This window comes from Nymphalis io, chromosome 6 (genome assembly GCF_905147045.1).
Source record: "Nymphalis io chromosome 6, ilAglIoxx1.1, whole genome shotgun sequence".
NCBI lineage: Eukaryota > Metazoa > Arthropoda > Insecta > Lepidoptera > Nymphalidae > Nymphalis > Nymphalis io.
The window spans coordinates 3,877,768-3,893,677 of NC_065893.1; the positions used below are offsets into that span (position 1 = coordinate 3,877,768).

Here is a 15,910-nt window from a genome sequence, read left to right on the forward strand (position 1 = left end):
TGTCACCTACAACTAAAAAAAACGAATGATGTTAAAAATTTAAAAAGGCAGGAAAAAGAAAAAGATTTAAACTAGTAAATTATAAGCTTCTTGAAAAAGCATACCTTTTAAAGTTTAAGTAAATCTGGAAGTATATTTGAAACTTTGAAAGTAATAAATAATATTTTCGTATCTTTGACTATTATAATATTATGAAACTATAACTATTATAATATTATAGGTGTAAATTATACTGCACAAATATCTCATAATTTACATCAACATGTGCTGCCCGTCAAGTGCAGAGGCACCCTAACTGAAATGACGAACTGATAAATGTCATTTGAAATCATTTCGAACGTTGAGAATTGAGGTGAAGTCAAGTCAAACTGTCAAAGTCACAAAGTTCGTCTATAAACAAATACAACTTTATATATATGATAGATTTTACTGACTTTACATCGACTTTCTTTTCTATTTTATTTCAAAATACTGTACAAATACTATGATCTGATATCAATAAGGGTTAACTTTTATTAGTTTTATGGACTTTAAAATTAAAAAAATATCAATAAATAGGTGCCGTGCTAATTATTAACAAGTTTGGACAAGATTGCATTGAAATAAAAACGATTTCATAAAACAAACAGTACAAAATACAAGTATATAAAATATGTAATATGTTGGACAGCCCTAGAGAGGAAGATGATACAGACAAAAATGATGAACTAAGTAAATATTAACTTTTTTAAATATATAAATAAATATCATACAAATAATATTAAAATTATATGTACTATAATCTACCCTACAAGACAGACGTTAGTAAATTACCAATTTAGCTTATCTTAATTATTATTTAAATATTTTTATTTTCAGGTATTACAAATATAAAACCAGAATTTTCAGTTCGAGTAGTTGTTTGTGATCATTATCTTACAAGGCCGTTACCAGGGTTAGACGTTATATATTCTGATTTTCGAGGTTCTGATATAAAACAGGTACAGTATTCGTTACAATTACCATTTGAGTTGACGTCTTACATAAAATTCTTACGCATAATTTTGTTATCATTTGCAAGTTGGTTTTTAATTTTTAATTTTTTAGTAATTAAAACACTGGCAATAATCAATTTAATAAAATAGGTTTTACTATCTTTCACAGGTACCAATATTAAGAATATTTGGCTCTACATCTGAAGGATATAAAGCATGTCTACATATACATGGGGTATTTCCTTATTTTTATATACCATGCCCTACACCAAATCCAGAACCACAATTTTTATACCAAGTAAGTGTACACCAAAGCATCATCAACAACCTAGCCAGCTCAAGAATGTTATTCGTTATAATATATCAATATTCTAAAACATCATGTAAAAATTAAATGATTTGTTTTCTTAATTTTCAGATTGCTGCCAGCCTGGATAAAGCTTTAAATATTGCTTTAAAACAAGCAACATCAACCAATCAGCATGTGTATAAAATAACCCTTGTTAAGGGATTGTAAGTTAAGCATTTGCCTTGTCTTAATTTTTTTTCTTATACAGCTGATTCAAATGTTATCTAAGCCAAAATTGATAATAAGAGTAATTTTATTTAAAAACCTTCATACTTAACACAAATCTTTATAACGGCATTATTCAAGTTAAAAATGTATACTTTAATAGATTTGAGCAAATGCTCAAACCTATTGATTTAATTTATGTAATAAAAATTCTATATCTTCTAGATAACTTTTTAATTAAGAATATGAGGTTCAACAAATGACAAAGGAGTTTAAGTTTAGTTGAGTTGTTAATATTACTTAAGTTTTATAGCTAGAGGTATTTATTTCAGACCATTCTATGGATTTCATGACAAGGTACATCTATTCTTAAAAATATTCTTATACAACCCTGGTCTCATTAAACAAGCAGTTGAATTATGCAGCAACGGAGCTATTTTGGGCCAAGCTCTACAACCTCATGAAGCTCATCTTAATTTTACTTTGCAATTTTTCATTGATTTTAATCTTTTTGGAATGAGCAATATTGATTTGCAAACTGTCAGGTTTCGCAAATCAGGCATTTCCCAATGTAGTGATGAACCAACAGGATCTTATGAATCAAGCGTAAAACCTGAAAGTAGTTGTTATTATGAAGCAGATTGTTTTGCATCACATATATTAAATAGACAAAGAATAGGTAGAGGTGATGGTATTGAAAATCCAGGGCTTGAAGAAGTATGGAATCAGGAACTGGAACGGAGAAAACAACTTAACATATCCATGGCTTCAAAATCTCTGTCACAATCGAGAATAAACGTCAAAGAAACAGATACGCACAGTAAATTTGAACAAATTATGCATAATAAAATTTCTAATGTAATCGATAAACCGATAGAGATTACCAGTGAAGCAAATTTAGAATTAGTCAATTATCCAGCTGAAACTGCAGAAAATTCACAGTTACTTAATGCTACTGATATTAGTCATCATATTCACCAGGATGTTACCAGTTTAAGCAATAATTCTACATTTAGAATAACAGCTGAATATATTGATAATGTTGACAATACATTGGTTGATGAAGATATAGCATTAAATAGTAGTTTTTCCCTGAGACACAGTCAAATATTATGTAAGTATATATCTATATTTAATAGAAACAAATGCACGTGATGGATGTGTTATTTTATATAAAAATAACTTTTCAGTGGACAATGATGATTTAGAACTAGTGGACATGCTGCAAGATCTTGATGAAAAAGCGGTCGAAGACGATAGTGTAATGGGAACACCAGCAAATGAAGAAGATAACTCAGATTCTGATAATGCTGAGTATTCACAGATATTTAACGAGGAAACGGTCATTTTAAATCCATCTGAAAGGTATTTAGATAGTTCAATGTTAATAAAAAAGTAAGCAATGTTATTTAACTTTAATATATATTTTAGTTAATATTTACAGAATCCTGGAGAATAGTGAAAGCTCACAATCTTGGCATGATTCATTCTGGGATGGAGCCAGTATACCGCAATTAGATGGCACTTGCGATGATGACCGTAAATTATTATTAGAAATTCTATTTGTTATATACCTTAACTATAAGAAATCAATTATTAATGAAATACATATTTTCTTTTTTTAGATGTAAAGAAAATGGGAAAAAGAAAAATGAGATCTTTTAAATTAGGTTTATCGAGACCGAAAAATAAAAAGAAAATGGAAACAACCATAGCTAAGGAGTACGAAGATAAGGATATGAATGAAGTTGAAGAAATCAACGTCTCTAGAGAAACAATTGAGAACATTTCTAATTTACATATCCAAAGAAGTTGTAAGGCCGAACAGAAATCTCTCAAAGAACAATGTGCCGACGATAATATAAAACAATGTTCTAATGATGAAGTTTGTATAGTTAATTTAGTCTCCGAAGTTAGCTTAAAGCACAATACTAATGTTGACGCAGCTGTCTCATATGATATTCAAAAAGAATTCGAACCAGTGGCAGGCCCATCAAATATTAAGATTCGCAATTCAAAACAAAAGGAATCTCCAAACAGTTCTGATAGTGAGTCTAGTGAGGTTAATCAGTCATCGTCCGAAGAAAACAAATTGGGGATCGAAAGCTTCTATGACAAGTCGCATTTGTTTGATTTAACAGCTACAGAATATGAAACGCACAAGAATGAACACAATGAATCGAATGTTATAAAAGAAGAAGAAAAAGAAAATTTCTATATAAAACGTGAAACAACATCAAACACACCTATTAAAACAGATGTATCAACAAATATTTTAAATGATATAATACTAACACCTAAAATTAGACCTCCCACTAAAAACGATATTTTGTCTACCTTAAAAATGTACGGAATTCCAAAAATAAGGAACCCTGAACCTTATTATTCTAATTATAAAGACGTTGGCGACAAAGTCGAAATAGGACAAATGGTACTAAAGCTAAATAGCAAATTAGCACAAGATCAAAAGCCATTTGGCCAAGTTTTAGACGTAACGAGCTTAGATGATTGGCGCCAATTATTATTTTTACAAACAAATGAAATGACAGAAGAATCAACAAAACCCGAAGCAATGAAAGTGTTATTGGCAAGTAATCGTCGATGTATATTAGAACCGTTAAAACGTCCTCCGTTAAGTAGTGATGTTAAACGATGGATGGAAAGCAAACATAAACTAACGCAAGAAACGGATAAGGAAATAAATGTGAATATAAATGAAATAGAAAATTCTCAAGAGAATGATTTGAATGATTTAAACAGTAGCATTAGCTTGGATGTAACAATAAAGGTACGAGTTTCTTATTGCATGTTTTTTTATATACGATAGCTAGGTGGATAAACAATTGGGCAACCTGATGGTAAGTAGTCACCACCGGCTATAGACTATTGGCGCTGCAAGAAATTCCTTACATCGTCGAAGCGCATTATGTCCTTTTGCCTGTAGCTCACACACCGTTCATACCGAAACACAACGCAAGTATTGCTGTTTGGCGGTAAATTATCTGATGTGTGAGTACCACCTACAAAGACTGGCAAAAAGCCACTAAGTAAAAGTTTTTTTTTAATGCTATTGATTGATTATTGTCCATTATAATTTATGATAATTGAATAATACTTTGATTTTACTTATCTATTTTACAGGAAAACTCCGAACTAAATAACACTCTTCAAATTACCATGCAACCAGATGGAGCATTTCTTTGTTTTGGAAATAGTGAGTCCATTAAAGAGAATACACTTAGTACACTTAGTAATCCAACAGTTGAGGTAAAATAATTCCTATAAGTGTATTTAAAATAATTCCTATAACTGTCTTTAAAAAAAGAATTTGTAAATTTTGTTGTCATTTTTCAGACTGATTTTCTCACGCTGATGCTCTTAGAAGTTCATACATCCATCAGGGGAGACTTGAATCCAGATCCCAAAATAGATCCCATAGAAGCCATATTTATGACAGTGACTAATGACTGCCCCCCAAATCACAGATTGCAAAGAAATGTCACGCAGATTTTTGTCGTTGACGACATGAAAGATCCAAATTTCTTAAACAGATGCGTGTTTAACATCGAGGTAAATTATCTGAATAGTGAGAATGAATTGCTAGAGAAGATTATAGACCGTGTTAAAGGTCATGATCCAGATATTTTGTGTGGATATGAAATCGAAATGAATTCTTGGGGATACATTCTTGAAAGAGCTCAAATATTGGGTCTTGAATTTATAAAAGAAATATCCAGAATAACTGAAAAGAATCGCCAGAAACGATATAGAAATGATGAGAGTGAATTAGAAGGAAGAGTTATCGGGAGAATTACGTTTAATGTCTGGCGTTTGTTCCGCTTCGAGCTCGCTTTATCGAGCTACAGTTTCGAGAATTGTATGTACGCGATATTGAATGAAAGGGTACCAAAATACAGTTATTCTCAATTAGCTGAATGGTGGAAGGATGAATCTAGAATATTACGCTGGATACCCGTTGAATATTATTTAACAAAATTAAATGGAACCGTCAGGATGTTGGAAAAACTTGATATGATAAGTGAGTATTTAATTTTATTTCTTTTGTTCAGTTTGGTGTAATTATATCAAAAAAAGCTAACCTATAAATATCTGGTTATCTTAAAAAGAAAATAAAGGGATGAAATAAAAAGAAAGAGATGATGCTAGTAGAGATATTATGACAGAGGACAGAGAGTCCTAATACATCACATTTTCACATAAGATGATATATAACTTGTCACCTGCCTTTATTTTTAAAATACCGTTTATATTTCCAAAGACCGAACCTCAGAACTCGCTCGTCTGTTCGGGCTGCAATGGTGGGAAGTGTTATCGAGAGGATCGCAGTTTAGGGTCGAATCGTTAATGCTTCGTGCTGCGAGACCTCTCAATCTGGTCGCATTGTCTCCGACTGTGAAACAACGTGCGAAAATGCGAGCTCCGGAATTTCTCCCACTAATATTCGAACCAGGTGAGACAAAATTATACAAACAATAAACAAAATATGACTTTGAAATCTGATCGTATTTAACTTTCAAAAGATACTTATTTAAATATATATTTGTTATGTTTCTTAGCGAGACGCTTTTTTATGCAGTAGTAAGTATACTAGTATGTATAATTACACAAAAAAAACGCTAAATTTACGGCTTAGCGAAAGAAATAAGCACGTCCTTAGTCTAAGAGTCATGATTGATGCTGAGATTTCCTGAAACTCATTGCGATTGGAGGTTATTCTTTTACCCAATTACGGCTCAGTCAAAGGTAATGTTCACCGAGTTATTAAATGGTTTAACAATTTGGTATGGTCTAACTTTTGTAACGTGGAAGTTTCCCATGATAACCGAACATCTCAAATTCAAAATCAGGCACGTATTTATTCTTTCTCACTTTAAACTCGTGTTTAAAAAAATGTAACCTGAAATCATATTCTGAAAGTAATTTTCTTTTTTAATATAATATCCAATAATCCAATATCCAAAAGTGTGAAAAGAACTACATTTATTTGTTACAGAATCGCGTTTTTACAGTGATCCCGTTATTGTTTTGGATTTCCAAAGTCTCTACCCATCGATGATGATCGCTTACAATTATTGTTTTTCTACATGCATCGGGAGAGTCCAAAATATAAATGGGTAATGATGATGTTGTCCTACTAGCAACTGTGGCCTTTCTTTATATCCTCTCGCGTAATCCTATTTAATCAAAGATGTCCGAAAAAAGTTCAGGCATAGGACGCAAGTATAAACTCAGTCAACTTCGAGCTGCAACAGAACATGTCTTGACAGAAATGTCGCCCTGGTAATTGATCCGGGAGCTTTGGATTTGCAGCCCCAAAAGTTAGGCACTATACCAAAAAGGCAGTAAATGGGTATTATTATTTGTATAAAATATTTTGGTTTAAAATATAGAGCTAGATAATTTCAAGATAAAATAATTTTAGAAGGCAATTACACTTTGTAATTTAGAGGCGTATTTAAAATATTTAGTGGTATTTTTATAAGAAATTAATGAATCATAGGTCTCTTTGTTAATCATAGCAAATAGTTTAGAACACGTAAATCAGAATTGAATTAGGTTTAGAACACGCAATACTAAAAGTTTTAATTGCTCTAGTTGTTCCTTCTATAAAAACTTTTTTTTTTTTTTTTATAAGCCCCGGGATGGCAAATGACCCTACTCCACCTGATGGTAAGTGGTAGTAGAGTCCAAACGCGACGACGGCCAGTACAGTCGGGAAGAATGTTCTGTACTAGCCGTCCCCGCCTTGCCGGCCCGCAAGATGCCTTTTCACGCCTCGTTTGAAGGAACCCGGGTTGTAAGAGGAGGGGAACACGTGAGCTGGTAAGGAATTCCATTCTTTGGTACTGCGGCAAAGAAAGGAGTTGCCAAATTTCTTTGTGCGCGATGGAATTGATGTCACAGTTAGGCGGTGACATCGAGAACCAGCTCGCGTGGACTTAAGAAGGAAGGGGGAAGCAGGAATTAGAGAGAATAATTCCTCAGAGCACTCGCCGTGATACAGACTATAGAAAGCGCTCAGTGCTGCTATCTCGCGACGCAATTGTAAAGGTTCAAGGGTGTTTGTGACCTTTACGTCGCCAATAATGCGTACTGCACGTCGCTGCAACCGGTCCAAGGCCTCCATTAGGTACTTAGCGGAGCCATCCCAAAGGTGCGAGCAATATTCAACGCAAGACCGTACCTGTGTTTTGTATAACAGGCACAGTTGTTGTGGCGTGAAAAAACGCCGCACCTTGTTCAGAACTCCGAGTTTTCGTGAAGCTGTTTTTATAATAGCCTCGATGTAATCCCTTGGGCTAAGGTCGCAGCGAACGTCCATCCCCAGCATGACGATTTTGCTTTGTATCATCAGCGGTGTGCCACAGAGGGAGGGATGAGGGTAAAATGGTGACTTTTTCGCTGTGAGAGCGCACACCTGTGTTTTCTTGGCATTAAACTCAACAAAATTATCAGAACCCCATTTGGCGATGAGCTCTAATGTCCTATCAAGTTCAATGACAAGATTCTCCCGCCTCTCCTCAATTTCCGCCCGCCCAGCCACTGCGCGCCACCATGCACTGTACTATCATCTACATAGCAATGTATGTTCCCAAGAGAGAGCATATCATTGATATGAAAAGAAAGAGTGTGGGAGATAGCACAGATCCCTGGGGGACCCCAGCATTCACTACATAGAATTGTGAAGCGCAACCATCTACTAAAACACGAAGGCTACGCTTGTGTAGGAAGCTGGCAATCCAGGTGCATAGCTGAGCAGGCAGACCATATGCCTTGGAGCTTGGAGAGAAGACTTCTGTGCCAGACCCTGTCGAAAGCCTTGGAGATATCGAGGCTGACAGCCAATGATTCTCCATGCTTGTCGATAGCTTCACCCCAGAGGTGCGTTACGTACGCTAGAAGATCACCTGTGGACCGTTTTGGTCGAAACCCGTACTGACGATCATTAATTAGACAGTGATCTTCTAGGTAATGGATCAGTTGGTTGTTTAAAATCCGTTCCATCACCTTACTAAGTACTGAGGTGATAGCTATTGGCCGATAATTTGCCGGGTCAGACCGATCCCCTTTTTTGGGAACCGCTTGCACATTAGCTCTTCTCCAAGCCTCCGGCACTCATCCCGAAGAGAGAGAAAGTTGGAACAGGCGCGTTAACACAGGAGACAGCTCCGCCGCGCACTTCTTCAGCACAATGGCTGGTATTCCATCGGGACCGCTAGCTTTCCGTATATCGAGTGATTGCAGCTCCGCACGCACATCACGTTGCCCGATTTTGATGTCAGGCATCGTGTGGCCATATGAAGGTATTGTTGGTGGCTGCGCACTACAATCATCGATCACAGAGTTGTCGGCAAAGAGTTTAGCCAGGAGGTCGGCTTTCTCCTGCGGACTGTGAGCTAGCGATTCGTCCGGATTTCTGAGCGGTGGCAGCGAAGGTTGGCAGAAATTGTTTTGCACAGACTTGGTCAGACGCCAGAAGCTACGGGAGCCCCTAGGATGCGAAATAAGGTCATGACCAATCTGTACAATGCGCTGTGCATCCGCTCTCGTGTATGCCTTCCTACAGGACTTGGAATTTTTATTGTAGTTTGCTTTCAGTGAGTCAATGTTAGATGCCCCGCTAATGCAGCCCGCGATATGCCGCCTGCTTAGATGACACAGCGTCGGCACATTCACGAGTGAACCAACGGTTACGCGTACCCCTATTGATGAGATCTGAGCAAGGAATGTAGTATTCCATTCCTAACATGATCTCATCAGCAACAGCAGCGGCACTAGCTGTCGGGTCATTCCCACTGAAGCAACGTTCCTTCCAAGGGACTGACGCATAGTAATCGCGCATACCGTCCCAATCTGCCGACTTATAGTGCCAAACGCGACGTTTGCATACCGCTGATGGCGGCAGCTTGGCCTGTGGCACTTTGGTAGATATAAGGCCGTGATCCGAAGAACCAAGTGGAGCTTGAACCACAACCTGATATTCCACAGGGTGAGAAGTCAGCAGAAGATCCAGTAGAGAAGGCGCTTGCCCATCAATGTCTGGGATCCTGGTGGGCTGATCAACCAGTTGGGTCAAGTCGTGTGTGAAAGCATGAGCAGTTCTTCCAGCATGGTCAGTTTTGAGGGATTTCAACCATGATGCATGGTGAGCATTAAAATCCCCCAAAAACACCAATTCCGCGTTAGGAAACTGCTCTTGCGCAGCATCTGCCACCCGACTAAGATGATCAAATAATCGGCTTGTCTCCAAGTCACCATTGTGGGATCTGTAGAGGCACACGTAGACTCGACTCTGACGAACCAGGTCCACACGTACCACCAACATGGAGAAGGAGGGGTCCTCCAAGCAGCGCAATCGGTGACAACAAACATCCGCCCTGACGAACAAGCATACTCCGGCTTTCATTCAAACAGATTCATGAGACGAAATTCCAATCCTTATATATACCTTGTTTTATATTTTATCCTTGTCTATAAAGCCGAGATGGCCCAGTGGTAAGAACACGTGAATCTTAACCGATGATCGTGGGTTCAAACCCAGGCACCACTGAATTTTCATGTGCTGAATTTGTGATTATAATTTATCTCGTGCTATATGTGTATTCCACCAACCCGCAATGGATCAGCGTGGTGGAATAAGCTCTAATACCTTCTCCTCAAAAAGGGAGAGGAGGCCTTAGCCCAGCAGTGGGACATTCACAGGCTGTTACTGTACTATATATAATAAATAAGTATATGTTACGTCAAATTTATTTAAATTTAGATTTTAAGTTCAATACGTAAAAGCAGCAGACGGGCGTTAACAACTACAACACAGTGTAACACTTTGCGGCATACTTTTAATGTTTTAAAATAAATAGACAAAGTCTCGTCGTCGAAGATAAAGATATTATTACTACAATTACAGCGACGCGCCGTACGAGTTCGGAGCGTGGCGTCTTCGAATACCGCAGAAGAAGCTCGAAGGCCTGACGCGGCAGCGGCTCGTGCACTGGTCGCCGGCGGGCGTGGGCTTCGTGTCGGCGCGCGCGCGGCGCGGCGTGCTGCCCGCGCTGCTGCGCCGCATCCTGGCCGCGCGCCGGGCCGTCAGGGCGGGCGGGCGCCTGCAGGCCGACGAAGCCGTCAGGAAGGCGATGCACTCCCGGCAATTGGGTATATCGATTAAAAATAATCGTTTTTCTTTAATACTTTATCTTGATAATAAAAATTGACTAAGACTTATTTTACGTGTATGTATTCCGCACCGACCTGGCGAACTGAGATGTCCCCTGTACCCGTAGGCACCTTTCCGGTTTGAAGGACCTCAGCAATGTTGAGTATTACTCTTTGGCGGTAGAATATATGATGACTGTGTGGTACTTGCCCGGCGGTCATGCACGAAGTCCTCCCACCGAGTAAAGTAATAATGATACAATGCTATTTGCAGGTTTAAAGCTAATAGCGAATGTTACGTACGGGTACACCGCCGCCAACTTCAGCGGTCGCATGCCGTGTGTGGAGGTCGGGGACAGCGTCGTCGCTAAGGGCAGGGAAACTCTGGAACGAGCCATTCAACTTGTCAACAAAAGCAAATGGAATGCTAAGGTTTATATATATATTTTTTTTTTATATAGAATAGGAAGGCGGAAGCGTATGGGCCACCTGATGGTAAGTGGTCACCAAACGCCCTTAGACATTGGCATTGTAAGATATGTCAACCATCGCTTACATAGCCAATGCGCCACTAACCTTAGGGATTAAGATTTTATATCCCTTGTGCCTGTAATTACACTGGCTCACTCACCCTTCAGACCGGAACACGACAATACCAAGTACTGCTGTTTTGCGGTAGAATATCTGATGAGTGGGTGGTACCTACCCAGACGAGCTTGCACAAAGTTCTACCACCAGTGAGCATAATAATTTGCTGTTTACCCCTTTACATTGTTGTCTCTTTCTTTCGAATGTAAAATCAATGATGACAGAAAGTGAAAATCGGTGTTTAATTAAACAGTCATAATAAGATGGGACTTAATCATCTGCGTATTATTTATACGAATGTTGTTGTTGTGAAATGTGTTAAAAACACAGATAAATCTTATTATAATTTCAGTATTCAACATAATAATTTTCCTTCAGGTAGTGTACGGCGACACGGACTCCATGTTCGTGTTGGTGCCGGGCGGCTCTCGCGCAGAGGCCTTCGAAATCGGACGCCAGATAGCGGACGCCGTCACCGCCGACAACCCGTCGCCGGTCGCCTTGAAACTAGAAAAGGTGACACAAAATCGGTTTGCTTTTATTGATGGAAGGTTGAGGAGAGAGATAAATATATGTATCCATCTTTATCTTTGCTAATATCGACATAGGTACCATGCGAAGAAATATTTTTTTTAAATCAGGCAATAAGTTAATTGAATAAATATATAGAATTTGTTAGGTACAAATAAATTAACCCACACAGTTAACAATTAATACCCGTACCGTACCGTAACAGCCTGTGAATGTCCCACTGCTGGGCTAAAGGCCTCCTCTCCCTTTTTTGAGGAGAAGGTTTGGAGCTTATTCCACCACGCTGCTCCTGCGTGTTGGTGGAATACACATGTGGCAGAATTTCAGTGAAATTACACACATGCAGGTTTCCTCACGATGTTTTCCTTCACCGTAAAGCACGAGATGAATTATAATCACAACTCATGTATTACCGTAGGACTATATTATTTACTTTTGTATTAATTGTTGAATCTTAACAAACGGTCTTTCATTCTAAGGCTTATTTGACCATGTTGGACTGTTTTATTTCCCCAAGACGATATGTCTTTCAATCGTTAAGATCTTTTGTTAATTGAGTAAATGGCTAAATGTTTTGAAATTATTTGATACAGGTGTATCAGCCGTGTATTCTACAAACAAAGAAACGTTACGTGGGCTACATGTACGAGAGTCCGGAGCAAGAGAAGCCAGTGTACGAAGCTAAAGGTATCGAGACCGTGCGTCGTGATGGATGCCCAGCTGGCGTTAAGGTTTGTAAAATTAAAAAAAATGTTCAAATATGTCCCAGATTGTCATATATGGCATATATGCAAAGCCCGAGATCCGGGTTTCAAGCCCTAGATCGCGCCAATTAAAAGTTGTTTTCTGTCGACTAATCCTAAATATCTATATCACAAGTAACAAGTAACAGCCTGTGAATGTCCCACTGCTGGGCTAAGGCCTCCTCTCCACTTTTTGAGGAGAAGGTTTTTGGAGCTTATTCCACCACGCTGCTCCAATGCGGGTTGGTGGAATACACATGTGGCAGAATTTCAGTGAAATTAGACACATGCAGGTTTCCTCACGATGTTTCCCTTCACCGTCAAGCACATATCTATATAAATAAACAAAATTAAAGTGTCCGTGTAGCCGTAAAAGCGAAAGAAACAGACAGACAAAATTACTGTCGCCTTTATAATATTAGTATTGATACTATATTATGATTCTTTATAATAAAATTAACTTTCTAAAATGTCAATTTAAAAAAAATGTATTTGCAATGGCATATTCTGATTTGATTTATTATTGTTATATAAACAATAAAATCGAAATATTATTTTCATAGCTTCTCCAAAGGTCTCTCTGCGAGTTGTTCGAAACAGGCGATATGTCACGTGTTAAAAAAATCGTTTGCGGGGTATTGTCGAAACTAGCGGATGGTACGCTTTCACCACAAGAGCTGTTCTTCACCCGAGAGTATCATGGGCCGAATGGCTATCGACCGGGAGCCGCAGCTCCACCGAACGAGATCGCTAAGTGAGTTCTGTTAGGAATGTGCCCAAATATTCGGGTATTACTTTGAGCTTATATCTATGGTTATATTAGTATCTATGAAAATTTGTATCTGTATAAAAGAATAACTGGCTGATTGATGGACATATCAACGTACTTCCTGATTTTCTCTGATAAAGATCACTAATTGAAAAGATTACTAATTTTACTCGATATTTTGATTCTTAGTAGTATTTTATTACTTATTGCCAGTATTATATTGAATTAATTTTTTTTTTACTCTTCTGCCTTTAAAGACCATGTTTTACCACCTGACAAACAAAACAGGATATTTGCTGTATTGGTGATTATTTATAAAAGAAATACCAGACCCAGATTTATATATAGATAACATATAAATTACGTATACAAACTAACATCGGAATGTTTACTAATATAGCTTGAATTTTGTCGTTGGTTAGTTATTTTGGTTTAGTCGTTAAGCAAATTTGTCAAGGCCGTTGCGTTAACCAATTATTTTAATTACAAGACTGATCCTTTAATTAACGAAATATAAATTTTTTATCTCACCGATCCAAGTTTGTTAGTGACAAAAGTTTAGATAAGTGAAAGGTTTTCTGGACATCTTTCATTGCTGGCAGTCTATCCTTGCCATTAGTTATTTGTGCCTCGGTCGCTTATTGGTCCTGATAGACGACAATCACCAGTCCCGTCCACTCGCAGACGCGCGCTGAGCCGCGACGGGCGCGCGGGCCCGCGGGCGGGCGAGCGCGTGGCGTGGGCGCTGTGCGCGGGCGCGCCGCACACGCCGCTCGTGCGCCTGGCGCGCGCGCCGCCCGAGCTGCTGCGCGACGCCGCGCTGGCGCCGCACGTGCCGTACTACGCCACGCGCGTGCTCTTGCCGCCCTTGCATCGCTGTCTATCGCTGCTGGGCGTCGACGTCTTCAAGTGGTACGATATCATTCGCTTCTGTTTTAAATTTATTTTCTTCTGTGTTTCACACAGTTTGAAACGATTATTTACGCGATTTTACATTAATATTATATGAAAGTTTTTTTCTTAAAATAATTAACATGTATTAGTTTATTAAAAATAAATTATAAATATTATGAATTTACTTTTAGCTATATAGTTTACTCCAACCGAAAGAGTAAATCTTTATGTAGTATCTGGAAAATTCGTATCCAAAATACACGTATGAAAATCAGGAACTTTTCATTTTTAAAGTCAGTTTAAAACAGGTGGCAAGAAATCGGCTGGAGTCGCGAGGCACAAATAGAAAGAGGGGGCAGTTCCGGCGGCATAGCGCGGTACATGCAGCGCGGGCGCTGCGCGGTGTGCGGTGCGCGCGGGACGCGCTCGCTGTGCGCGCGCTGCGCCGCCCGCACGCGCGCCTCCGCCGCCGCCGTCGCCGACAAGCTCGCGCGCGCACACCGCCACCTGCATCAGTGTCTACAGGTATTTTATTTAATAAACTATAACGGCCTCACTTATAAACTTTGCTTAGCAGCTATTAAGTTAAACACCGATTTTGCTTTTTCTATCATTATTGATTTGACATTCGATAGAAGTGTACACAGAATGTTGAAGTGTTGCGATGACCCAGTGGTAAGGACGCATGAATCTTAACCGATGATCATGCAAAGCCCGGGCAAGCACCACTGAATGTTCATGTGCTTAATTTGTGATTATAATTCATCTCGTGCTATACGGTGAAGGAAAACATCGTGAGGAAACCTGCATGTGTCTAATTTCATTGAAATTCTGCCATATGTGTATGTGGTCTACCAACCCTCATTGGAGCAGCGTGGTGGAATAAGCTCCAAACCTCCTCAAAAAGGGAGAGAAGGTCTTAGCCCAGCAGTGGGACATCCACAGGCTGTAAATGTACACAGAATTGTATAAGTTATCACTTGCTAAACAAGGTTTATAAGTAAGGCGGTTATATGTAGGCGGTCAGATAATAATCAGTCATTAGTGATTACTCGACACGTTTCAAAAATTTTAAGAACTAAAATCGTTTTTGTTTCAGATTTGCAAATCGTGTTGTAATCATCAACTTTATATAAAATGCGAAAACACAGAGTGTCCGGTGTTGTGGCGACGAGTATCGTCTCAACAGAAGATAGAACATATGCGAGAAATAACTGCTAACTTACCTCCTGTTTATATGAAAGAGAACTTAGATTTCTAGTAACAAATTTTATAGTTAAATGTAGATATGTAAGCACGTATATAATTTATGAAATTATGTTTAAATAAGATGAATAAAGAAGTGTTCATTAAAGCTACAAACTTTATTTTTGACATATATGCGAATCGAATCGTACTAATCCCAATGAATTTAATGCCATAACATGGAGAAGAGACGTACATCATATAAAAGTAGAATCACAAGTAAAAAATCACAGTAATGTTATCTATCAATATTATGTATTCATGCAATCGGTCGTAGCACGAATCATACAGCACGCGCCTCGAGTTCGGTAAACACTCTATACACAATAGTGGCGAATGCGCCGCAGTGATGAACAAAAGTGTGATTGATTAGAGTGTGTGGTTTTATAAGTAAGCTTGCTATTTGTAAATTTTTAATTGAATTAATTAGTACAAGTCCACACAACAAGTTACATAATCTGGCAAAGAGCAATTATAG

At 38.4% G+C, this 15,910-nt stretch overlaps 1 protein-coding gene across 1 annotated transcript; it reads left to right on the forward strand.

Moving 5' to 3' along the window:
- The first annotated feature begins 463 nt into the window (after positions 1–463).
- On the forward strand, positions 464–15,543 carry LOC126769090 (DNA polymerase zeta catalytic subunit). Its single transcript, XM_050487629.1, has 20 exons — positions 464–711; positions 859–980; positions 1,144–1,272; positions 1,393–1,487; positions 1,821–2,602; positions 2,679–2,853; positions 2,933–3,027; positions 3,114–4,276; positions 4,630–4,755; positions 4,843–5,527; positions 5,768–5,959; positions 6,503–6,623; positions 10,418–10,662; positions 10,937–11,094; positions 11,629–11,766; positions 12,375–12,512; positions 13,088–13,278; positions 13,978–14,205; positions 14,496–14,712; positions 15,287–15,543. The coding sequence occupies exons 1-20, from the start codon at positions 660–662 to the stop codon at positions 15,446–15,448; spliced, it is 5,214 nt and encodes a 1,737-aa protein (XP_050343586.1). The 5' UTR covers positions 464–659; the 3' UTR covers positions 15,449–15,543.
- Positions 15,544–15,910: the final 367 nt, after the last annotated feature.